This window comes from Camelus ferus, chromosome 34 (genome assembly GCF_009834535.1).
Source record: "Camelus ferus isolate YT-003-E chromosome 34, BCGSAC_Cfer_1.0, whole genome shotgun sequence".
NCBI classification, from domain to species: Eukaryota; Metazoa; Chordata; class Mammalia; order Artiodactyla; family Camelidae; genus Camelus; species Camelus ferus.
Genome location: NC_045729.1, coordinates 14,915,113 through 14,942,333, shown reverse-complemented (window position 1 = coordinate 14,942,333; position 27,221 = coordinate 14,915,113). Strand labels below are relative to the sequence as shown.

At 35.5% G+C, this 27,221-nt stretch overlaps 1 protein-coding gene across 12 annotated transcripts; it reads left to right on the top strand.

Annotated features, from left to right (window-relative positions):
• Positions 1-1,089: 1,089 nt before the first annotated feature.
• LOC106730583 (killer cell lectin-like receptor subfamily E member 1) lies at positions 1,090-27,221 on the top strand. Of its 12 annotated transcripts, none has more exons than XM_032473084.1 (9): positions 1,091-1,333; positions 2,342-2,546; positions 6,167-6,280; positions 6,509-6,547; positions 6,635-6,673; positions 7,482-7,651; positions 8,539-8,602; positions 10,648-10,748; positions 26,287-27,221. In XM_032473084.1, exons 2-8 carry the CDS (start codon positions 2,363-2,365, stop codon positions 10,713-10,715), a joined length of 678 nt encoding a protein of 225 aa, XP_032328975.1. In that variant the 5' UTR covers positions 1,091-1,333; positions 2,342-2,362; the 3' UTR covers positions 10,716-10,748; positions 26,287-27,221. The 12 variants fall into 12 exon arrangements, with proteins under 12 accessions (XP_032328968.1, XP_032328975.1, XP_032328972.1 ...); XM_032473081.1 differs by lacking the exon at positions 26,287-27,221 and adding an exon at positions 16,101-16,351; XM_032473082.1 differs by lacking the exon at positions 26,287-27,221 and adding an exon at positions 15,890-16,351.

The window sequence follows — 27,221 nt, the reverse complement described above, 5'->3', positions numbered from 1 at the left end:
CCTGGTACCTTGGTTCTCCATTTCAGCCTCCCACCATTTCTAATTAATTGTCAAATCACATCTAATTAAAATTTGAAATATCTCTAGAATCCATCCACTTCTCTTCACCTCCACAGCAACCCGCTTACTGATTACCATACCCTTCTAACTAGTCTTCACACATCCACGATGGACCCTGCTAAAATATTCTCTACCCTGAAACCAGAGTACATCTTTGGAAACGCCAGTATGAACATGCATTGATTTGCTAAAAGAAAGTTTATGATTTCCTATACATTTAAGATAAAGTCTAAAGCATTAAATATGATTTTGCATAATCTTTCTTTTGCCTCTCCTGTTTTATTCATGCTATTCTTCCTCTGCTGTCCCTCCAAAGGTTATATATACACATTATTCCACCTGGATCACAACTACCCCTTTATTCTCCCTTAACTAATTAATGCAACTTTTTATCTTTAACTCAACTTAAGCATCCCTTTCTTAGGAAAGCTTTTCCCCACTCCCTAAAAGTTCAATTTTCCTTCTGAAATATTCCATAGCATTCTATCATTTCCTAAGCACTGCTTGTGCAGTTGGTAAACACGTATTTGTGCAGCTGTTTCATTTATTCTTTTGATGAATCAACAGACATTTATTCAGCACGTACAACACACCAGGCATTTTTCTTGTCCTTCGATTTCACAGGTGACTCTGTCTCTCTGTCTCTCTATCACATGCATGACAATCGTGTGCTAATTTTCTATTATAAGCTTATTGGTGAATTAACACATTTAAGGAGGTAATATTTTAGCTAATATTTTTGAAGGAAATTAATAAATAAAGGACTGAAACTTATCAGATGTACATCCCAAAGAGAACTTTGATAAACAAAATAAATACGATTTCTCTGTCTCCACATACCAAATTTAAGTATAAACACGAGTTTTTATCTTGCCATGATGACTTAATCTAACTTGACTCGTGGCTCCAGAGAGACAAATATGGTAAAACCTTAGTGAAACGCCACTTATTGGAAAGGAAGATTTGATCTCAGCAATGCTTTCTTTTCAGTTCACAAAGCCTATTGTTTAGAATGGCTTAAAATAAAAAGTGTGTAATAGTTTTCCTAAGTAACCTAGGTCACAGGAAATGAGATTATCTCACCGGTATGTGGGTGCTAAGGACAAATGCAAAAAAAAAAAAGTAAAGTTTCCTGTTGGTTAATGAAACTTTGCACAGCTGTAGTTTTTCTGTTGAGGCACACAGTTTCCAATTCTATGCCAAGTTACCAGGTCCTGTTTCCTGAGACTCACACATACTAATTCTCTCACAAGGAGTTCCCTCCTCACTCCAGGTATGTTTTACCATTTCTGGTTCCCTTGTAATCCTCCCTCCTCCAGTTCCTGGAAGGTGTAACCAGTAGACAATTCTTTGCGCTGTTTCTATTTTTGGACATTTTAAAATAAAAAATTAAACATTAAGTAAAATATTTTTTCAGACTTCAACATATCAAAGTTTTGCTTTATTGGAGTATGTTAGTCCCAAATCTTTAATGTATGTCTAGTAATCTTTTAAAATAAATACAGTTTCTCTGAGAAGTTTAAATTGAAAGTATTTGAACACTGACAAATACGTGACTTGTTCTGATCAGTGTTTTGCCAGCACTGAAGCTGACAGCCAATATTAAACAATAATTTACAACCAAATTCTTCAAACTTTTAAATTTTAGCTACTTTAGTATTTAATCGATTTTGTTTATTTACTTTTTAATAAGAAGGAGAGTTTATATAAAACATAGAAAGAAGCTAGTAAGTTAGCAGCCTCTGCAAACATATGGGGTGTGGTCTTACTTCAACTGTAAAATAATACAAAAGATGTTTATCAGTCATGTTGTTAATGAAGGAGTCACTTAGGAAAAGTGAAATTGTTAACTTTGTGTTTTAATCAGGAATCCTGCAGTGGGGATCAGAGCTAATAAACATAACATCTCAATTTCTAATAGTAGTGGAACATCAACTCTGTCTTTTATTATTCAGTTTCAAGAGGCAAACTGCAATGACGTTAGACAGAAATAGCCTTGGAATTTTTGGAGATGACTTCATTGCAGACCTCGAATTAATTTTTAAATTCTGTATTAAAGTAAATAATTACTTTCCATTTAAGACTTGGTTAAGTAGCTCTTAACTCCTCTGGATTCTCTTATTCCTTTACTTCTATATTCTTGGTGGCATGTTTTCCTGTGCTTGGGATTTCAAACTGTTGAGAACATGCTTCCAGAAAATGTAATAGGTATATCTACTTATCAACTGAGATTTTATATTATTGTTTCATCTCTCTTTATTATAATATGCCTTCTTTACAGTTTTTTTAAATATATATAGAGATGAATGAGGAGCCCATAATTTATACCACACTAAACCAGGATTCTCAGCAGAGGCACACACCAAAAAATAATATCAAGCCTAAATTTGGTCCAAATGAGTTGCCATTAACCGAGAAGAAGCTGAAACACCAGAAATCTTGTAAGAGACAGCACAAAAAGTTAGCAGAAGATGTCAACGACAAAGGTAAGCTACATTATAACTGAGTATTCAATAAACAGGTAGAGAATGTCTAAAATTATACCCTGACCATGCTATGCACTAGAGAGATACAAAAACTTGTTTCTAAATCTAGTTAGAGAGTGAATAATACAAGCAAAAATTTTAAAGTCAATTTAATGCAGATAATGGCAAAGGCCAAATGGAAAATACTATAAATAATTTAAAAGATAAATTGGATTCTTTAGAAACCTCACTGCTAAAGTGAGAATTGATTTAGACTTTAAAGGAAGAATGAAGTTGGGAAGAGTTGGAAAGCACAGGCTTTTTTTTTTTTTTTTTTTTTTTTTTGGTAAATTTGTTTTAAATTGATAGTAAAATTCCAAGTGAATATTTCTCTTCTAAAAAAAGAGATTATAATAGTTATATTGTTTTTGACTAAGTGAATACATGTGCATTAGAGAAAATGTTAAAAATACAGACAAGAAGACATTTTGGAAGTCACCCATAAAGCTGTTGTTTGTCATTTGTAGATGTAATTCTGGACTTATTCTTTTATGTTCTTCATTTATAGTTTCCATTTAGTATTATATAATGAACTCATAGACTGTATCATTTTATAATATGAAGTTTAAATTCAGCAAAATTATTTAGTGGCAATAGAAAAAGGGATAAAAGTTACCTTTGGATCCTGAGAAGGGCCCTGTGGGAAACTTCTATGTCACTGGAAATATTCTACCAATGAAATGGAACCTAAGCCTTTAACATTGCCTCAACAAAAATTTTAGCTTATTAGTCTTGATCTTCGCTCCTTTTCCATAGAAGAGATGACTAATAGGCAGCGGTGGATTTAAAAACAACAACAACAGAAAAAGCAAAAACAAAACTGGTGCTAAACATGAGAGGAATTGACCAAGAAGAAATCATTGTCAAATGCCACTGGGAATCAAGGTGAAGTTTGAGACCTTGATGTGAATTAGTACCGGGCTGTTTGACTTCCTTCATCAGATATCTGTAACCCAGACCCAGCAGGAGAGAAGGCAGAATTTGATTCGGAATTCAGAATTTGGAACAGTTAAGGAGGCATATGAAACGGAAAGTCAGCAGTTAGCATCAGAGCCATCGCCCAGGTGACCCACCGGTATGTCTACATTGGGTGTTTAAAAGCACCGCAGTGATGGTGACTGAGAACATAGGTCAAGGGATGAGTGTCTTAATAATACAGAGGAGGAAGTTCAGTGGAAGGAAGGAAGGTAGTATGAAATATATAGGTGACCCTTGAATTTTTTTTTTTTAAAGATATTTAATGTTCTAAAGTTGGAATGACAAAATTAAGCTGGCATTTTATTGATTCTGATCTTCCAATTGTCTCCAGCTGGTGGACTTACCACTCCATCGAGGGTGGAGGCAGCGTCTCATTCTTTCCATGTCACTCCATTGCTGGTTCTCACACTCGCATGACACGTTGTGCACCTTAATGTGTGCTCATTGAGTTAAGGAAGAGAGGGAATAAGTGTGGGAGCAAGAAGGATAAACAAATGATATCTGATGAAGGAAATTAAAGACGACTTTAAAAAATGGAAAGATATCCCATGCTCTTGGATTGGAAGAATCAATATTGTTAAAATGGTCACACTGCCCAAGGCAATCTACAGATTTAATGCAATCCCTATCCAATTACCCAGGACATATTTCACAGAACTAGAACAAATCATAATAAAATTCATATGGAACCATCAAAGACCTAGAATTGCCAAAGCATTACTGAAGAGAAAGAAAGAGGCTGGAGGAATAACTCTCCCAGACTTCAGACAATACTATAGAGCTACAGTCGTCAAGACAGCATGGTATTGGTACCAAAACAGACATATAGACCAATGGAACAGAATAGAGAGCCCAGAAATGAACCCACAAACTTTTGGTCAACTCATCTTTGACAAAGGAGGCAAGAATATACATTGGAATAAAGACAGTCTCTTCAGCAAATGGTGTTGGGAAAACTGGACAGCAGCATGTAAAACAATGAAGCTAGAACACTCCCTTACACCATATACAAAAATCAACTCAAAATGGATTAAAGACTTAAACATAAGACAAGATATAATAAACCTCCTAGAGGAAAACATAGGCAAAACATTATCTGACATAATTTCAAAAATTTTCTCCTAGAAGAAATAAAAGCAAGAATAAACAAATGGGACCTAATGAAACTTACAAGCTTCTGCACAGCAAAGGAAACCAGAAATAAAACAAGAAGAAAACCTATGGAATGGGAGAAAATTTTTGCAAATGAAACCGACAAAGGCTTGATCTCCAGAATATATAAGCAGCTCATACGACTCAATAAGAAAAAAATAAACAACCCAATCCAAAAATGGGCAGAAGGCCTAAACAAGCAATTCTCCAAGGAAGACATACAAATGATCAAAAAGCACATGAAAAAATGCTCAATATCACTAATTATCAGAGAAATGCAAATCAAAACTACAATGAGGTATCACCTCACACCAGTCAGAATGGCCGTCATTCAAAAATCCACAAATGACAAATGCTGGAGAGGCTGTGGAGAAAGGGGAACCCTCCTACACTGCTGGTGGGAATGCAGTTTGGTGCAGCCACTATGGAAAACAGTGTGGAGATTCCTCAAAAGACTAGGAATAGACTTACCCTATGACCCAGGAATCCCACTCCTGGGCTTGTATCCAGAAGGAAATCTACTTCAGGATGACACCTGCACCCCAGTGTTCATAGCAGCACTATTTACAATAGCCAAAACATGGAAACAGCCTAAATGTCCATCAACAGGTGACTGGATAAAGAAGATGTGGTATATTTATACAATGGAATACTACTCAGCCATAAAAACCGACAACATAATGCCATTTGCAGCAACATGGATGCTCCTGGAGAATGTCATTCTAAGTGAAGTAAGCCAGAAAGAGAAAGAAAAATACCATATGAGATTGCTCATATGTGGAATCTAAAAAACAAAAACAAAAACAAACAAACAAACAAAAACAAAGCGTAAATAAAGGACAGAAATAGACTCACAGACAGAGAATACAGACTTGTGGTTACCAGGGGGGTGGAGGGTGGGAAGGGATAGACTGGGATTTCAAAATTGTAGAATAGACTACACTGTATAGCACAGGGAAATATACAAAAAAAAAAAAATGATATCTGTTGACTTCCTAAGCTAAAATGTAGCCACTTTTACTTTTCAAGTAGGGAAGGACTCAGTGCCTAAATGAAACAGTGGCTGTTCTGATTTTGTAGTTTTCTTGTTCAATTTACTTATTTTTTTCCTTCCTTCCTTCCTTCCTTCTTTCCTTCCTTCCTTTTGGTTGAGAAGGATGAAATAGGAGAGTAAGATTTGGAGGCAGAATTAGTGAATTAGGGACTCTCTTCTGCTATGAATTAATTGTTATCTTAGGCAAAAAGCCTATGTAAAAAATGAGATTTTTACTTCAGTTATTTCATTATTATCTAAAATTGGGTAAAAATATTCTACAGGCTTGTGAGAATCAAGAATTAACACGTATTTGATGAGTTCTTAACTGTAAAGTACTCTCTAAGCCTTATGTTTATTTGTCCTGTCATCTTGCTCCAACGATTCCTTCTGGTTTTCATTCTGCTTGTGTTTCCAGTTCTCTCCGAAAGCGTCTCCCCTCTTCCATGGAGGTGGATTTCTGGTGTGCTGGGTGTCACGTGCCTGCTCCTAATGGCCGTCACCATCGCAGTGGCTGTTTTTACTGCCAACTGTAAGTGACTATAGAGTCTTCCAACTTGCCTTCCCTTTGAGAGAGTTATTTATTTCTTAGAATATGTTAAGCAGATCCTGGCTCAGAGCAATTTTACCTCATTGACATTCTTCCCTTTTCGTTTTCTTGAAAATTGCTGATTTACTCTTATGGAATGTAGTCTTTGATTATTTCATTTTGATGTTTCAATTTAAAAAATCTACCTGTGATATTTGGTTATTTTTGCAGCATCTTCTGAACAACCACCTCTCACAGTCCAGCAGGAAGGTATGTAGTGGTTTTAGCCTAATTTCTTTCATTTTGATGTTTCAATTTAAAGGAAGATCCACCTATGATATTTGGTTATTTTTTCAGCATCTTCAGAACAACCACCTCTCACAGTCCAGCAGGAAGGTAGGCAGTGGTTTTAGCCTAATTTCTTTCTTTTGTCTTTTTTTTGTTTGTTTTAATGGAGATACTGGAGACTGAACCCAGGACCTCGTGCATGCTAAGCTCATGATCTACCACTGGGCTATACTTACCTCCTGTAGCCTGATTTCTTACACTGATTTTAAAGTATTATTGTGTTGGGTCCACAAACATAGAGATTTCTCTGGGCAAGTTACTCTGTATGTGTAATAGAAAATATGACAGAGTCCCAGCCATTAAATAACTTACAGTCTTGCAAATCAAAGATTTATGTATAACCAACTGAAATACAAGAGGACAGAGATAAGGTTTTGTGGTTTCTTGTTTGTTGGGGTTTTTTTAGAAATTCTTGTAAGATTTCATAGGTTTGTAGGGGGATAGAATTACCTGATGTGAGAACAAATTTTTGGAGAGGTTTAGTTTGTAGCAGAAGGACAAAATTTCAAAAACAATTTAATCTAATAAAGATGTAAGGTGAAGACAGTCCAGTCCCCAAATGTGATAACAGTAAGGAAGTATGAAAACCAATTGTCCAGCTACTCTTAGATGAACAGATCTGAGTTCACCTGCGTTACACGGCATATAAAGGGTCCAACACCCAATACATGGCAACAATTTGAAAGAAAAATAAAAAAGAATTTTTTTCACTTCGAATTTACAATTTTATTATGAGTAATTTTTGTTGTCTTTATAGAACGTTATTCTAATGACAAAAAGTATACTTCTGTTTGCAAGGTGTGTCTTTAACAAAACAATCAACAAAATCAGACTTTGTGCATTTGTTTCAATGCAGCGATGGAGAGTCTTTGCCTGGAACCGTGCTGTCATTCTTGTCCAAAGAACTGGGTTTGGTTCAGATGTAGTTGTTACTACTTCTCCAAGGAAGAGTTCACTTGGACAGAGAGCCAACGTGCCTGTTTGTCTCTAAATTCCAGTCTCATAAATATGAACAGGGAGGAGATGGTAAGTTGTTGCTTTGAGCATTGTAACAGTCTGTGAAATATGTGACGTTGATCCACTGAATTAAGCTGAGGAGTCATTTATATTTACCTGACTTCAGTCCTAGACGCATGGCTGAAAGGTATCACTAGTTTACCTTGTTTCAATTTTCATACACAAAACGTAGCATCAGATCTATGTATTATGTAAAGAGGCAAGATACGTTTTGAAATAATAGTTAGAATGCCCTTGGTGAAAAAATATGTGTAAAGAATACATTTAGAAACAGACAGTTATTACAAGGACTATCTCAGAGGGGGGAAAAGCCTGGTGTAGCCCAGCACCAAGATGGTATAGCCTTTGTGGTCCAAAAAACTGTGATCGCTGCATCAGAATCTAGAACCCTACATGAGAAGATGGAGGAGAAGGCCCTAACTCTGACAATGTACATCAGTACTGGGTTAAAAATATCCACTGAGTTCTCCTAATAGAGGAGAGATTCTCTCCATAATGGGTCTGAAGAGACAGAGAATACACATCGGGGATAAAATTAATCTTCGAGATATCTGTAAGAGTACTTCTATTCTTTTAAAAACCTTGCTCCCTTGTGCCCCAAACCCACACAGTCTTCTTACTCATATTTATTTATTTTCTGTACCTCGCATGGGAGAAGGCAGTTTGTGTTGTTCATTGCTGTATTATCAGCCTCTAAAAATGGTCTTGGAATAAATATAGCATGCTTTAGTGAGTTTGTGGACTGGATGAGTTGAATAACTATAAATGTAATGTTGAATATTTTAAAAGGTACTCCCACGCACTTCGCGAAAAGATAGTAATGGGGACTTTGTATTTGCATGTGTTTGTTTGTTACTAGAATTTCTTCTCTCTAAAATCTTTTTTTTGGATTGGAGTCTACTATGATGCAGCTGTCAAGCACTGGCTGTGGGAAAATAATTCGATTCTGTCCTCTGACATGTAAGTATCTGCCTGACATAATGCCGCCTTCTCTGCTCCTGGCTTCATTGCTGCACTGGCCTTAAGCGATAGAAATCAAGTGTGCCTGAGGCACAATCTGAAGGACATTTAGGGAGTTGGGAAAAGAGACAGTACCTTAAGTAGAAGCTCATGTCCAGCATTGTCTTCAGAAGAAGATCACATAACTCAGGTCCTCCCTTAGCCTTCTCCTGAGACTTTCTCACGCCTTGTCTCATTCTGCTAGGGCTGCCATACAAAGGTAGCAAAGACCGACTGGCTTGAACAACAGAAACTCACTGAGAACAAGTGCCGAGGCTAGAAGATCAAGGTGTTGACAGGTCGGTTCCGTCTGAGGCCTCCCTCCTTGGCCGTCTTCTCCCTGTGTCTTCACCTGATCTTCCCTCCGTACCTATTTCTACATAATCCACCATCTGTATTAGATTAGTGCCCATCCCAACGATCTCATTTTAACTTACCCCCCTTTTAAATATATTTTTATTGAAGTATAGTCAGTTTACAATGTTGTGTCAATTTCTGGTGTGCAGCACAATGCTTCAGTCACATAGGAGCACACATATACTTGTTTTCATATTCTTTTTCACCATAAGTTACTACAAGATACTGAATCTAGTTCCTTCGTGCTATTAATTACCTCTTTAAAGAAACTTATCTCCAAATAGATTCAGAAGTGCTGGGGTTAGGGCTTCAACATAGAAAATCTAGAGGGGACACAGTCTGAGCCCATAACACTCTGGCCTCCGGCCTCCCAAAATGCATGTCCTTTTCATGTGAAAAATACATTCTCCCCATCCCAAAAAGCCCCAATGTCTTCATACCTCCCAGCGTTAACTCCAAGTTCAAAATCCCATCTAACATCTAAATCAGACGGGGAAAGATTCGAGGTATGATTCATCCCGAGGCAAAATTCTTCCCAGGTGTGAATCTGTGAAATTCAACAAATTATCTGCTTTCAAAGTGCAATGGCAGGGCAGACTCAGGACAGGAATCCCCAGTCTAAAAGGGGAAAACTAAAGAGGAAAGAAGTGATGGTTCCCAGGCAAGTCTGAAACCTGGCAGGGAAAATGCCATCAGATTTTCAGGACCAAGGATAACACTTTCTATAGCCACGTGTAGTCCTCCAGGCCTACCAGGACTGTGGCCCTGACCCCTTGTCCCTGGGCAGGGGTCCCAACCCCTTGGCTCTGGGTAGTGGTGTCTCAGCCCGCTGCAACTAAGGAGACGGCCGCACTGTCTGACCTTCTGAGTGAGGGGACAGCCCCACCCCCAAGCCTGTGCTCCTGGGCCTCCAGCCGGCTTGCAGGTGGACATACCCTCCATTGTGTCTACCTGTGGCCGTCCCCCTGTACCTGTCTAAGTCCAAACTTCCTCTTATAAGGGCCCCGGCCATATTGAATAGATCCCACCCTAATGACCTCATTTTAACTTGATCACCTCTTGAAAGGCCCCGTCTCTGAATACAGTCACATTTTGAGGTCCTGGAGCGTAGGACATCAACCCATGCGTTTTCATGGGACCCGATTCAACCCATAGCACAGACCATGGTTTAAAGTCTTCTCACTTTGTCACTTAAGCACACTGTCCTATAAAACCCAACTTCCAGGTCATTGATATATCTTTCAAATCTTTCTGCTTTTTAACATTCTATTTACTATGCAGCCTAAAAATGTTTATTTTCCCCACTAAAAAAAATTTACTGAGACCTGTAATTTGTAGGCTTTTTATTATTTTGTTTTTAATTTGTCTGACTACTTTATAAGTAGTGATAATCAGCAGGCTCTCTTTCCCCTTAGATTCTTATATCTTTGGTTGAATTTTTATTAAATATTTAAGGTTCTGTAATCAATAACTTTTAAATTTATAAAGATCTTATTTATCTGTGATACTGACAGAAATTCAACTCAACTATATTACATATACATTATGTTTTAAGTATTTATATATAAAATGAAAGTTTTATATTTCTTCTCTCTGGTATTTGCTTGCTACAGGATTTCATAAAGACCATGCCATTTCTTCTGTTTTAGGTTTTATCTTTCTACACTTCCACTACAACACGCCTGCCTATCCTACAAATCAAGAGAAGTTTATTTAGCTGAAAGCTGTGAAACTAAACAGACCTACATTTGTAAGAACCCCCTTATTTATCCTATAAATTCACAGGAAAGATGAACATAACTCTTCTCTCACCCTATGTCTTGATCGAGTTGCCAGTGGTCACTTTCTTGTTCTGGTGAGAAAGTATGTAAACTTAACACCTTTGCCTTAAAAAAAATTCAGTTCTCTAAAAATGTACTGCAATGCCATTTTTAAAATGGACTTTAATTTTGTTGAGTGGATATATTTTGATTTAGATGACTTTTCAGGAAATAGCACTGTGATAACTGTCTAGGAGAATACATTTATGCCGATGCACTTTAGAAGACGTTGCCTTAAATATTTTCTGAATTAGACAATGAGATAAAATCAATGAGATAAGGTTAGACTGTGTTGCATATTAAACAGGCTGTCCCATGTAAAATTTACACTATTGTCACTGATATATATGTTGTATTTCGTCTACAAAATTGTCAAAGTAAATTGTTAAGCAAAGAAACATAGAACTGGTAGTAGAGCTTAGTATAATCACACAAGAAATGGAATTGTTTACAATTTTTTGAAATTAATTTTCAGCTTGGTTTCTATCCAAAAGTCCAACTTATTTTATAGCATGGTGACTCTGAGACAGTTAATTAGACTCACAGCTGAAAATGTGATACAAAAGGATTTGCTTTAAAATCTCAATTGTTAAGTTTCCATTTCTTTAAGTTGTTCTGTTACATGGTTATCTGTTAAAAATCAAAATAAACAATTAGTAATTATTTCATTTTAACCATATCAAAGGCTTTAGAATTACTAAAACAGTGCTGACTGACAAGCTGGGCTGCCTCTTTTTAGTCTTATGTCTATAGCTTCCACACGTACTGACACAACAAGCTCCCTTATTTGTTTATTTCATAAGAGTTGGTCCAAAATTATACACAGAGAGTAAAAATTATACTTTGCCAATGTCCCTGTTTCACTAGAACAGAAACATGATAATAACATAAGAATTAGATATAGTCATCCCATGGTGTCCACGTAAGATTGGCTCCAGGACCCCTGGTGGATACCAAAATCCACAGATGCTCAAGTTCTTCATATAAAACATTTGAATATGTTTTATAGTATTTGCATAAACCTACGGTTTATTAGCAATAAGTAACCTGGTTGTAACATTTGCATATAACCTATGTACATTTCCCCATATACCTTAAGCCATCCCCTAGATTACTTACAATACCTAATGCAACGTAAATATTATGTAAATACTTATAAATACAATGTAAATGCTATATAAATACTTACAAATACAATGTCAATTCTATGTAAATAGTTGTCTGGGTGCAGCAAATTCAAGGCTTGCTTATTGGAACTTTCCAGATTTTAAAAAATATTTTATATTCACAGTTGGTTGAATCTGAGGATACAGAACCCACGGATACAGAGGTCCAACTGTACTCAATTTAGTGTCAGTCCAAGCAGTTCTGTTGATGAAAATAATCAATAAACAATCTATAAGAGGAACAGAAAAGAGTTTTGAGCCAAAGTGAGGACTATAGCCCAGAAGACAACCTCTCAGACGACTGTTGTGGAGAAGTAAGGTTTTCAGCACAGTTTTATATCTTGTCAGAACAAAGAACATCAGTCAAGTCAGGGATACATTCCTTCATGAATTTAAAAAAAAAATCAGTACTTACACAGGGAGTCACTACAGCCTTAAACCGGGGAAGGGAGTCATCACTGAAGAAGGACCAGCATTGACGTCTCAGGAAGGGAAGCATTTAGTCTTTATTTTTAACATGGACATTCTTTACTTCTGGCCAGTGCGCCCTTTTATTCAGTAATTAAAGCAGATGTACAATGTCTGTGTGATGGGCCATGGGCTGTTTCAGCCGGCATCAAATTCAAGTAAACATATGTAAGCCGGAATGACTTCCCCACACTTCAACGTGGGAAAATTAATTTTATCAGTTCCTTTCACTCCTCCACACCTAGTTTACTCTACTTTTCTTATTTAAATATTTCCCTTCTTAGATGGTCATTCTGAACAAAAATACAGATCAGTGAGCGACTTTTCAGAGTTTAGATTTTTACTCTGATATGTAGTTTCATGAGGATTTTTTTGAAAGTTTACTGACAATATTAATATATTCCTGCCTATTTGTCAATAAGGCATTCATGCTGACAGAGTTACTCTTGCGGACAGAGAAAAGACTTTCCTGAATATGACAACTGCTGTGAAATTCAGGAACACTGTTGTCAACAGACTCTGAAGAGAAATAGACACTTTATTTTGTAATAGGTAATTGTTTTTATTCCTGAGATGACAATATCCTTCCTTATTTCAGGGACTATCCAGTTAGCATATAAGGTCTTTTTTGAACCCACATGAAGGAAGAATGGCCAACTACCCTTTATAGGCGACGAGTCACTAGAAATGTAAATTATTGTCAAATAGTTGCAACACTATGACAAAAAAAAGATAAAGATAAAAAAATAAAAAGCAAGCCCCACAAAAATTTACTGATTCTTACAGTTATAAAATATGATGATTGCCCCTATATAGAGGTTATGAACTCTTCCAAAGCTTGACAAAAAAGCAAACAAAAAAAAGAGAGGTATTTAGACACAGAAAGATAGCAAAAACAAAATAAGAATATTCAAGAATTCTCTGTGTACCCTACGAAAGAAAAAGAGAAGTTTTATTTTTGAGAAAACTAAGTAAAACTGGAATTATTATATATGAGTTTGTATTTATTTAATATATAATATTATTAATTATATATTGTCTTTTACATATAGTGATAGAAAATTTTTCAACTTGATTCTTTTCAAGTTAAATAATGATTTAGAAAGCAATGCAGCACACATGCTATTACAATACATCTTTTTATGGTCATACCTGAAGCCTTAACATGCCTTGTGACAGCTCACCCTGGTTAGACATCAGTGAATAATATAACTGAATAATTCGTAACTATAAACATGCAAATATCACACATAATTTACATGCATTTTGTCCAAATATCCCTGAAGTGTGTTCCAATAGTATCCTTGGAAGAAGAAACTGAAAAGCTGTTGAACCTAAAATAAAGTTAAACATTGACATTCAGATCATCATTATATTGTGAAAGTTTCAAAACAGAAATGGTGGAAGAATTTGATAGCAAGCATAGATATACTCCCCACCAAAATTATGCCATTAACATTTAACTGTGATTTCTCTACACTTTTCTGTCTCTCCTGCCTTTATCCATTCATCAACACATCTTATTCATTTCAAACTAATTTCCAGATATCAGTGCACGTGGGGGAACCCTGTGCCCTACAGCATGTATATTACTGACTGGATTTCAATATTTGTTTGCAATTCTCTTTTTCTTTAGAAGTAAAATTTACATACAATGAAATCCATAGATTTTAGTGCACCATTCAATGAGTTTGTCCTACAGTCCAAGCCCTGATCAAGATGAAGGAAATACTATTTCCCCCCAAATTCCCTCAAGTCCATTCCATTAGGTCCCTCCCCACTGTTCTGATGCTTCTCTACTGTAGATTAATTTTACATATTCTTTTTCAGGAATTTGGAATAATACAGCATGTTTTGTATAAAATATTTATTCTCTCAGTGTAATGCTTTGTGATCCATCCATGTAATTATATTTGATGTTCAGATTTTAGGCAAAAAAAAAGTGATATTAATTTTCACTGATTTTGTTTCCCTAAATGGACAAGATTTTATTTTTGGCGTCTTAGAGTTCCTTTGGCTGCCTTACTTCCAGAGTAGTATTTCCAGAAGTGATTATATCATTTCCACCATCTTCACGGATTTCACTTTGGTTTTTGTGCAGTTCCATCATAAACTGGGGCACAAAATATAGAGCTCGGTTTCTGATTGCACGGGTCTTGCTTGCCAGACCCGTGACTCCCAGTGTCCACCCCATTGTTTTCTGGTGGAAGAGACAACAAAGTTGCAGGCATTGGCCCCCCACCCACTCCTGGTAGATAATTACATGGGACACTTGACCCTTTCTTGGAGTTATCAGTGCTGTCTTACTGCTGTCAGCACCTTTCTAAGCAACAGTGTTATTATTTTAGTCTGATCAACCAATTCCAGCAACTCTGCTTTAATCTGGGTCAGGTTTCCAGTATTTGAGATTATTTACATTCTGATCATTGAGATCATTTTAATATAAAGCCATTCAGAATGGCCAACAGTTAAGGTATTTGGTGGACCACCATGCTCCCTGCCATACTGGGGCATCTGGTTGTTTTTGAATTTTGGTATGGCGGCCTCAAAAATTTATAAAAGAAATGTGTGATTCTACTTTCCTTCTTCTTGGTAAGGTAATTTGGTCTCTGAATGAGACTGTCCCCAGAAAGGGGTGTGTGTGTGTGTGTGTGTGTGTGTGTGTGTATATTTTCAACCCCCCAAAAAATATAGCAGGAATTTGGCATTCATTTCTACTTAAAAAAATACTGTGACTACATCTTATATTTAACACAATCCCTGAGCTGGCACTGTTGTGAATCTTCTTTATTGTCTGTTGGTTCTCTTGTTTACCTCATAAGGGTTTTTCTCCTGACAACCATGGATTTTAAAAACTATTGTTTTAGAATAAACTCTTAGCTTTCCTGAAACTGCCATTTAAATACAAAGGTTTTATAACTGGTTGCTAAGAATGGATTGCTTCCTGTTGAACGTTCTGCAAATCATGCATGTTTCATTCACTGACTATTTCAGGAATTATTTTTATCTTGATCTCATGATCTAGCTTTCTGTTTGTCTAATATGAATGTGTGCATATCTATTTTGATAAGTCTCCTGTTCAATCACAATTTAGTTCTCTTAGGGGGAATAATTCAAGTTTTCAAAAGATTGTTTTATATAAGTAGGAAGTATGACAGGTATTCAGGAATTTTTCCTGATAATGCATTTACTTCCCCCATTATTTCCTTCTCAAAAACATACTACCCAAAGGACTCACTTGAGAAGAAATCTCTAGAAAGTGAATATATCATTTAGGATGTGACTATAACATTTACATGGTCCCATGTATGACTTGCGTCAATGATTTCCTCATCACTATGCTATTTCTCATTTTTGTTAGATTAAAAATTTTATAGCCTCATATCATTTCACATTGTTTTCTGTCTCTTCTTTCTTGTATCCTTCCTCTTCCAAAGAAAAATCCAGTTACGATTCTGATACTAATGCTGTTACCTGTGACGATGTAGGCTCGACTGATAACAGCACTGATGTGACGAAGTGGTAATGATCTCTCACATCCAAGCTTGTAAATTAAGGATCTTAAAATGGGAAGATTATCTCAGATTATTCAGGTGTGTCCTAAATGTAATCACAAACGTCCTTATGAGAGACTTGTGCTTTGACAAGGAATCAAAGGAGAGGAGGGAGAAACAGATGTGGCTTTGGAAATGGAGATTGGAGTGATGTGGCCACAGTTCAAGGAATGCGAGCAGCTGCAAGAGACTGAAAAAGACCAGGAAAGGAGTCTCCCTTGGAGCTTGCAGATGAAGACTGTCCTGATGAAACCTTGACATCGGCCCTACAAGACATTTCCAATTTCTAGCCTCTAAAACTATAATTTTATAACAGAATAAATTTCTGTTGTTTTCCTCTGCTAAGATTGCGGTGATTTATTATAGTAGCAAGAGCAAACAAATGCAGATGCTAAGCAGGAATCCTGCCTGGTCACATATAGAGCTTGAACAGAAGGTATGGAGCACAGGATGTCTTTGGTTTGAGGGAATGATCCTAACCAGACAATAAACGAGGGGAAGTTCGTTGCCCATGTGGGGAGAGCTGCAGGTACAGGACTCCATGGGGGTTTTCCAAGAGTAAGACCTGAATGAAACGAAGGAGCAAGCCTCTACAATATCTGCAGATGGAGCTGTGCGAACAGTGCAAAGGCTCTGAGATGCAAGCCTGCCTGGTTTGTTTGAGGAACAGCAAGAAGGCATCGTGACTGGAGCAGAGTCAGTGAGACGAAGAGGGACAGGAAATGAAACCGGAGGACTGGTCAGGGAAGTGAGGGTGTAGTTCATAGTTTGGATTTTATTTGAAGGAGGCTGGGGAAATGGTGAGTCCAGGCAGGCAGACAAAGCCCATGCCAGGTCATTAAATGGAGGGTATTGAATAGAGGAAAGTATTTACAAAACAGTCAGACAGCCTCAAAAGACAAACAGGAGAAAGAAGACAATCCAGAGATGAGCAAAACAGAGAGCTGTATCATTCCTAGGGCTGGAGGAGCTGAGGGAGTGGGGGGCTCCCCAGAGCCACTTGTGGGAATGGGGACCACAGTGGGTGGTGCCTGGTGGGAGGTGGGAAGAGGATGCAGTTGCTGTTTGGCAGGAGTTAAATCCACGCAGCATGTGTAGCCATGGTGGCAGGAGATGTAGCCTGAAGCAGAGAGAGAAAAGCAAAAACACCAGGCATTTCGCCATTTCTTACTTTCCAAATGTCAAGCCAGTTGCTCCCATTGACTGAACTGAACTGGAAGCTGGTTGGCTGTGGAAATGGTGAAACGGTGAAACTGTGAAACTGTGGTGTTGTGTGTGGCCCATGCTGGCTGTGTCTCATGTGATCCTGGATTAGAAAAACCCTTTTTTATGTAGAAATTTGACTTCTATTTGTAAAATAAGTTTTAAATTTAAATTTTGTTCTTGTTAAAATTGACATTTAACTACAGAGTCTTGCAACTGATTGCTAAGAATGAGTTGATTCTTTTAATACATTCAGCAAAATCACGGCTGTTTGATTCACCTTTTATTTCAGGCATAATTTTGCCATACGATGGCTCTCTTGTCTTCTTGGGTGAGCTGCCTGTTCTGAAAACTTTCTGTTGAATACAATCACTTTTCTGTGGTGACAAGGTTTCAACAGGAAGTTAGGACAGGCAATAAATCTTTTCACCAAGAGTTCGATGTTTTTTAAAAAAATCATTTTACTTAATAGAAACCAGGATAATTTTTGTTTGGTATTACTGAAGCCCTTCCCCAAAGCAACTTAGGTGTTGTTTCCAATGTGTCTTTACTTTCCATTGTTTCCATCTACAAAATATGTTATCTTCTACACATTTTATTATATTAATAGAAATTTCCAGGTTAAAAGAAAAGATCTCATGTAATATGACTAGAGTATCTACAAGCCAATCAATGTTTTATGATTCTCATGGCTTTTTTAATTTGTGTTTGACTCTCAATTCGTCCATCCTCCTCTGTTAGTGAGAAAAGCTGTCATGATTCTGAATTTAGTGTGGTTTCCTGTGGTCACACTTGCTTGATTGAGAACAACACATACAATGATGTTAAAGTGACAATGATCACCCAAATCCAGGCTTGTACAATTCACTTTTGATTTCTTTCTATTTTCCTTAAGCTTTCTCTTCTGTTCCTTGGCCAGGTACACTGCTTTGACTCCCAATTTACTTTGTAGTTGCTGCTTGTTCTTTTAATCAGAAATGCTGTTTCCTCTACTCCATAACCATCCACCTCATCTCCAAGACTCTATGGTTACATCAAGACTAGTGTAAGTGTTAACTGTTATTTCAAGCAGTAGCAAGTCTGTGGTTGGAAATATTCTGTGTCATACGTTGTGAGGTATCAACCACACACGTTATACAAACTATTGAACTGATTGAGTGTATTCAACTGATGCATAATGTTTGAACAAAGAATGATAGGTTGATCAATCCTAAATGACCATCTTAGTAGCATTTCTGAAAATTTCAGCAGTGTGTCGTATCAAAATCCAGATAATTTAGTTAAGATTTAATCTCCAAATTTACTATCCTATTGCCTTCTGTCATGTGAGCCCCAACATTATTGTAGCAAGGATCCTTTGTACATAACAAGATTGTTGTTTTCAAGATTCTCTCTTTGGCTTTGACTTTTGACAGTTTGATTGTCTGCCTCATTGTGGATCTCACTGAACTTGAACCTACTTGAACTTTTTGGATTTGTAGATTCATGTGTTTCATCAAATTTGGGAAGCTTTTTGGCCTTATTTCTTCAAATAATCTCTGCCCCCCTCTCTCTTTGCTGTGTGTGGCGACTGTAATGCTTCTGTTGGTCTTCTTGATGGTATCCTAGAAGTTTCTTCAGTTCTCTTCACTTTTCTTCGTTCTTCTTTCCTTTCTGGTCCTCAGATGCAACAATTTCAAATATCCCATCTTCAAGCTAGCTGACTCATTCTTTTGTCTCTCTGATCTAATCTTCTTTTGAATTCATGTACTAAAATTTCCTGTTCAGTTATTGTACTGTTAAGCTCTATTATTTCTGTTTGGTTCGTTTATGATATTTTCTACCTATATTTTTTAAATTCTCATTTTGTTCATATATAGTTTTTCTGTTTTCCTTTAGTTTTTGTCTTTATTTTTTTTTTTTAGCTTCTTGAGCATATTTAGTACCGTAGCTTTAAAGGTTTGTCTAAATACCATGAAACTTTCTGTTATGAATGTGTTTTGTTTTGTTTTGTTTTTTTCTTGATTGGGCATTCCCTTGATTGCTTAGATCTTTGACTGTTTAACAGAACATCTATAAAGTTATTTTAGCTAGTATTTAATTTTTTTCAATGTTTCTTTTTTGGGAAGAAAAGCCTAGAAATTCCTAGTCTATTTTTTGATGACATCAATTCAACTCTGTCCAATTTTTAAAATAATTCTTATTTTTTATTGAAGTGTAGTCAGTTTCCAATGGTAGCTTCATGTGTCCAGTAAAGCAATTCAGTTATACATATACATACATATATATTTTTTCACATTCTTTTCCATTAGAGCTCATTACCAGAAGTTGCATAAAGTGCCCTTGCTATACAGTAGGTCCTCATTGTCTATTTTATATTCAGTAATGTGTATCTATTAATCCCAAACTCCTAATCTATCCCTGCCTTCCCAAACCCAACTTCCCTCCTGGTAACCACAGTTTCTTTTCTATGTCCTAGAACTCTCTCCAGTTTTTATAATTTGTTTTTTTTTAATATATATCTGTGACCAAAATACTTTTTAAACCTTAACTGTCTTTACATTGTATGTATTTTGAAATTGTGGAGAAACAAACTTGTTAGCCTGTTGGACGATTTGGTGAATCTAGCTCAGGTCAGATGATGCCTGCAACTCCCATCACTTCTATAAACATATAAATCTAAAGGAAATCATATTCATTCTCTGTTGTGCAATATATTGTATGTTCAGTGGTACTCAGCTTTCTTTGATCTAACCAAAGTCTGTGGCAGCATGTCCTATCCCTGGGTTCTTTTGTTTTGTTTCTTGTGTCACTTGTGGTGTTTGTCATATTTATTACTATTACCAACATGGAACATAAACTACTCTTTCCCAAGGTAAGGGCCTTTTGGAAGTGGAGCATATTCTGTTCAGGAAATTTGGGGTTAGATATCTCTTCTTTTGTAGGAACAATATGGGGCCTTCAGCCTAAACAGGGTAGTCAATGATAAGATGATTATAGGAATTATATCTGGAGACTGCAAAGTCCTGCTGCAGAAGATCTACTGAAAATAGCAATTAAGATAATAAATATGCTTGTAACCTCAGATATAGACATGGTTTGAAGAATCAAAAACCTTCAGTTCCACATGAGGATAAACTAGTCCTTACAGAAACGTATGTGTCTTTAGGGGAGGAAACAGAGCAAAAAGACCTTGAAAATTTATTTTAGGTCTTCACTTGAGACTGTGAGAAATGGAGAGCAAGAATGACATGAAGGTAAGGCTCCTTAATGTGGCTTCCTTATACAAAACCACATGGCTACTTTTCTAGAAAAAGAGGTTGAGGAAAATACATTATGGGTTACTCAACTATATATATATATATATGTGTGTATATATATATGTGTGTATATATATATATATACACACACACACACACATATATATATTTATATAAACACACACACACACACCTGAGATAAATGAATCAGTAAGAATTATGAAGAAGTCAAGGGATCCCAAATAGTTTTTAAGAAAAGGACCAACTGACAGGTGTAAATAAAACTAGTCTGCAAATGAGAGTTGTTGATAGGAAAAGGAAAACACAAGAAAACTGTCACTTGGAGGCATTTGAGAGTGCTTCCATTTTTGAGATTAGAATTATGCATTCTCATACTTCAATATCCATCCTCAACACTTTATGGGCCCCTGAGTACGCAGAAAGGATCCAAGACATAAGGCAGGAATTCTTGCTTGAACTCCTGCAGCCCTCAGCATCTTTGTCTATGAATGATTCTGATATGAAATCTTCTACTTTATTGATTTCATTGAGTATTATTCTGTTAATTAAGAATTATCCCATTAAACTATCATTCCACTAATTGAGATATAGTCCTTTATTATCTTCCTAATTATATAATATTTTTAGTGGTTACCCTGGAAATTTCTTTTAACTTTTTTTATTGAGTTATAGTCATTTTACAATGTTGTGTCAAATTCCAGTGTAGAGCACAATTTTTCAGATATACATGAACATACATATATTCATTGTCATTTTTTTCGCTGTGAGCTACCACCAGATCTTGTATATATTTCCCTGTGCTGTACAGTATAATCTTATCTATTCAGCATATGCCTGTCAGTATCTACAAATTTTGAACTCCCAGTCTGTCCCTTCCCACCCTCCTCCCCCTTGGCAACCACAAAATGCATGGTTGACTTACTCATGTCCAAGATAAACAGTTGCTTTACTTCTTCATAGCTATTTCAATAACCCAGGGTTCTTTTAATTAATTTCATTTATCCCCCTTTTAATTTAATTGCAATAGTTACAGTGTACTTCAAGCTTATATAATTTAAAACTATAGATACTAATATTACGGTTTTATATAGTCACTATTCATTTAGGTTTATACCATCCATGTTTACCTGTTTCATTGCCCTTTATCCTGAATCTTGTAGGTTCGATTTGGGATTATCTTCTTACACTCAAAGAATATTATAATATATCCTTGTGCAGACTTAAGGTAATGAATTTTTTCCTCTACCAATCTTAAATGATTTTTACTTCACCTATGGAATACGATTATATCCTCATATGACTCTCATATAATGAGAATCTTTTCTCCGGGGATAGAGTTTTAGTAATAGCAATTGTCTGTCAGTAATTATATGACTCTCATGTTTTCTTTTACAGGTTAGCTGCCAACTGCTTCTTTAAATGTAAAGCCTGTATTTCTCTGTCTGCCTTTCAGCTTTTTCTTTGTCTTTGTTTTTAGCCTTTATATATGACACACATAACTTTGTTTTTATTTTGTTCACCCTGCTAGGGTTCATAGTGCTTTGTCAAAACGTAGTCTGATGTCTTCCATCAGTTTTAGAACATTCACAGATATTATTTCTTCCACTATAGGTTATGGGTAAAGCGTGATTTACGAAAGCACATTTTGAGGTAATAGATCACTGTGAGACATCACCTCGGCAAACTCATTATTCATTTTTATATACAGTGCTTATCTGCTTTTCCTGAAAGAGTTCACTGATGATCTGTATTTACAAGTTTGGTTTGAAGCATAGTGTGTAGATGAGATGGGAGCAATGAAGCTCGGGAAGGCTTTTAGGTGTGCTTGTTGAAAATTGTTCAGAGTGGAGTCCAGCCTTAGTAGGGAAGGATGCTGTAATTATGAAGAGTGTCTTCCAAGATCGTCATATAGAAATTACCAACATATGTGCCATCAATTTACCATTACTGATATGGACTGAAGTCTTTATTAAAGGAAATAACAGACCTTGTATGCAATGGGGAAAAAAGAAACAACATAGAGGCAACAGTCACATAATGGATGAGAACTAAGATATAAAGGAGACCTATATTCTTTAAACTTGCTGGAGTCTACTAAAGGGAAAAAAAATCACTTCTATTAATGTCTTTATTTTTTCATCATTCAGAGGATAGTAGTATAGAAATAGTCATTCTTTATGAAAAGCTATTATAATATTTTATTCTTGAAAGTTCTTTTTCTCATTTGTTCCTCTCTGAAAGATATATCCAGATGCAAATCTGCAGTCCTGACTATTTCTAAAGAAGCAATATTCTTGTAACGTGATTGGATGTGATTTTTTAATCCAGCATAGTGGTTACATGCATGCCCTCTAGCGTGAAACTATCTTGGCTTAAATCATGTTTCTATTTCTTACTAGTTACACAACTTTGGAAAATGTTCGCATCCTCTCTGGGCCTCAGTTTCTTTATTAATATGACAACAATCATACTAGTGCTGTCTCATAGGAGTACTGGGGCAGTATATGCCTTATGATACACTAAAGCAGTATCGTGAATATTAGAATCAATCAATAAATGTTAGGTATTTTTAAAGTGCCAGTTGAGACTGAGTACCCTTTAGTTTGTATGTTCTTTATGGTTCCCCCCCCCCATTTTTTTACCAAGGTCTGAAATTTTAATATATTAGCATTTACTTCTATATGCAAATATATTTACAATTTAAAAATCACATAATCATTTAAGCTCATATTTTGGGTTTGATTAAAAGATCTCCAATTATTATAATATGTTGAGTTTAGCACACTTGAGTAAGCACAAAATGTTAAATCAGTCTCTGTAATTATTTTCTGTATAGGAAAACATAGGAAGGAATTTATTGCCACATGTTTCCAATTCTTCCTTGCTATTTGTCTTGATAAGACTGGAACTCATTGCTTCAGAACAGTTTCCTTGCTGCCAAGATTTTATTTCCAGCAGAAATAGAATATCTGTTTTCTTCAGAGAAGGACGTTACCTTGACAAACAAAAAGTGCATACATGAAGATAACTTCATCACCCATAGTAGCTCTGTGTATTATAATTTTTGTATTTTTTTCAATTATCCTCCCTAACCTCAAGTCCATGATATATGAGAATTTTGCTAAGTGCACTATAATTACTAACTTTGATCTTATATGTATTAATTGTATATATACATCTATATTTAAACAGTTTACATTGATGTCAAGATTTTCATTGCAATCCAGTACATACCTTCTGCTTTGCTATATTATTTTGCAATGTGCAGTGATATTTTGGTGCTTGGATTCCTCTGTATTCAGAATCTCTTCTAGACAGAAAACTGAAATTTATAAAATTTGCAAAAGAAAATTTATTTTAAGACATCACTTGTGAACATTTGAGAATGCAAATCAAACAGAAATTTAAAAAATTGAAAGTAATTTGTCCATTTTTAAATTATTAACTACAGAATATATTGGAAATGATCATTTGCAAATAACTGAAATTAAAGTATGAACTTGTTACTTATGACAGATATTTATGAGGTAATGACTGGTGTTTTAATAATTGCAAGTCTCCTCATCTGACTTAGGCAGTTAGTAAATCTGGACAGTCAGGACATAATGAACAAAGCTATCTTCGAAGCAAAGAGATTTGACATAGCACACATCCAAATTGTCACGAAGTACTATTTATTCTATCACTACAATGCTTCATATACCCGTTCCCTTCTTCACAGTACCATAACTTTTCCTTGTTAAGAGTTTCGTTATTTTTATGTGGAACTTTTATAAGATTCTACTAACTCTTTGCCACTAGTTCTCGCTTTCCACTGTTTTCCTCAATGTTCCAGTAGAGTTAACGCCTTACAAAACATGTTAAGGATTTTTAAAAATTATATTGAATTTAGAGTATTAAGAAACTAAGTGAAGGCATGGTGAGTTTATAAAATTTACATTTTGAAGAGATTACTGTGGAAATTGATTAGAGGCGTAGACTAAGATATATAGATATATAGAGAGTTGGGTTGGGTTGGAAGAGCAGCAGTGCAAGGGTAGAGAAGTGCACTAACTCACTAAACTGGCATAAGCAGAGACAGATAACACAGACAATTCCTGGGTTCATCTCCTTAGACATCAGCTGCCAAGAAAGACAAAAGTATTAAAGAATCTGATGTTTTTCTTGATGCTGGTAAGGATCAGGGCTGGGAAGACAGTCTGTTTAGAAACATTGTGGCTAGGTGTTTTTCAAGATATTGAAGAAGTGTCAGGTGAGAGGCTTAAAATGTGGACCTGGATATTGGACATTAGCCCTTGGTGGTATATAACGAAACTCTGTTTATTTTGTATCCACCTTCGTTACTGAAGTGTTTTCATTACCATTGCTTTATTTTTCAGTAGGTTTTCTTGGAATATCTGGGTCAGAAAGTATATCATCTACATATAATTTCAGTATTTAATTTTAAATATTTGTACCTAAAAAAGTTTTCCTGAATTATTGATTTTTTCTTGCCCAAGACATCCAAAGAAATGTTGAATTGAAGTAATTATATCAGTCATCCTCGTCCTCATGAATCTGTTGAAAATGATTTCAATTTTTTATTCTGAAAGATGATATTTGGTGAAAGTTCTTACAAATACCCTTAATCAAATTCAGTATGTTTCCTTCTGCTCGTAGTTATTTCTTTTCTCCTATATATTGACAAATCTCCTGGTAAATAAATGCACAAACCCATGCCTGATTTTAACCAAAATTTGGTAGTATTATTTCAGTACAATACTGTATTCTGCTAACTCTTTTATGTAGGATTTTTACCTCTATGTTTGTAAGGGACATCGTCCTAAAATATTTTCCTATGTATGAAAATAATTTGGAATAATTCTATGCTTACCTCATGAATTTGGGTAGGAATCTTCCATATTGTGCTAGCTACTAAACAGCTTGTCTAGGAGTCATTTTTTGTTTAAGGTATTTTCAGGTTCACTCTTAAAAATTGTCATCTTTGTGTATCCAAATAGATACCTACTTTATTTATTTACCTGTAGAATATAGTTATATTTATTCAATTTTTCTACATCGTCTTGAGTCTCTTTAGCATCGTATATATCTTTGTAGGAAATCATACATTTAAACAAGATTTTTATTATTAAAAATTATATATTATGCTATATTCTAGTTGATTTAGATCTACTTATGCCTTTTGAATAAATTTATCCTTCATGTGTTTTGGGCAGTTGTTTTCTCTGCTTTGTAAATACAAATGATCTTACTTTCTATATTTGAAGAAATTTTCACACTTCTGGTTTTCTAATAGTACTATTTTATGACTTTATTCTTTTAAAAGCTATATCTATTTTATAATATTAAGACATTGAGTTCATAGGCTCAGTCCAATATCATGATAACTTTTTTATTTTATGATGAGTCCCTGTTCACCATCATTTATTTCTTCTATTAGATTCTTTCTTTCAAATTACCTGACTTGTTATCCTTACAATTAATTTTTAATTGCCCAACCAATAATTCTATAAATATTTTCAAATTTTATTGCATCTCATGTCAATAACAATATAGTAAGATACAGAACGCTGCTGTCATTTTTCATTTTCATCAGAACACAGCTATCCACTGGCGTCTTTGATAAGATCACCTGGGTCTATGCTACTGTTGATAATTCAAAAACTGAACTGATGAAATTACCTTATGTAATTAAAATAACAAACGAGAAAAACAACTTGAGGAAAGCCTTAGGATGAATTTTAAATGCTTAAAAAAATCATAGTCTAGTAACTTTAAGCAAATTAATGAAAAACTCTGAAAAATTCTTACCTTTAGCTGTCATCATTGCAGCGACTACCAGAGCGATTAAATAAAGCAAGGCAAAGGCCACTGCAGCGAGGCACCACAGAGACTCTGCCCAAAGAGAGACGCAAGCTATTATGATGATCAATGGAAACAGGTAAAGAGTTAGGATTAGAAGGAATTTTGGTTAGGAATATTCATAATTAAACTTGGACTGACATCTCAGCTCATGGGAGTACCACATGTCATATACCTCAGCCTGCGAGGAAGACTCTAAAAATTATTTTGAAGATTTGGGAATAGCCAGGGGACATATGAATAGTTTTATGTAGGAATGTTGTTGAACTAACAAGTTGTTCTGTTAAAGGAATTTTGTGATTACAAAAGAGCACTTCAAAAATCTTACTTAGGAATTTAATTCATCACCCTGCTGCAATTAAAAAACAAAATTCTCCCATCTTTGCAGCAGAAGTAGAATAAGAATAAAACACCTACTTTAGCTGTTGGCCCTGACAGATATTCTGTCACAATTTTGGTATGTCATTTATTCTGACATACTTCACAAGCTCCATTTTGTTTTTAGAAATACTGTAGCCTTAAAAGAGCGGTTACTTTTTGCAAAGCTAAAATATCAGATCAGAAAAGTGTAGATGAAACATCCTTTATTCTGTGGCTGTGGTACCTCACTTTAAGCCATTGTTCATTATTCAAATGAAATGGTCAGTGGTGCACTGTTCATTCTCATTTGCTCTATTTTTTTTAACATTTTTTTATTGAGTAATAGTCATTTTACAATGTTGTGTCAAATTTGCTCTTAACACAGCACGTTAGGTCGCTATGACCAGTTTAAAAGTGTTGGTACAAAAGATGAAATCCAGTTCAGAGGTTAGTCCATGAATATTTGTTTTCCTGACTAGTTCATTAAAATATTAAAGCAAAAAAGGGAATGTGGAGTTTTAAATGTTGTT

What these genes read in the sequence shown, in the direction of transcription:
- LOC106730583 (XM_032473074.1), top strand. Translation starts at nt 2,363, where the DNA reads ATGAATGAGGAGCCCATAATTTATACCACACTAAACCAGGATTCTCAG. An exon ending in GGCTGTTTTTACTGCCAACT is followed by an intron (nt 6,281 to 6,508) that starts GTAAGTGACTAT and finishes TTATTTTTGCAG; the next exon opens with CATCTTCTGAACAACCACCT. An exon ending in TCGATTCTGTCCTCTGACAT is followed by an intron (nt 8,603 to 10,647) that starts GTAAGTATCTGC and finishes CTTCTGTTTTAG; the next exon opens with GTTTTATCTTTCTACACTTC.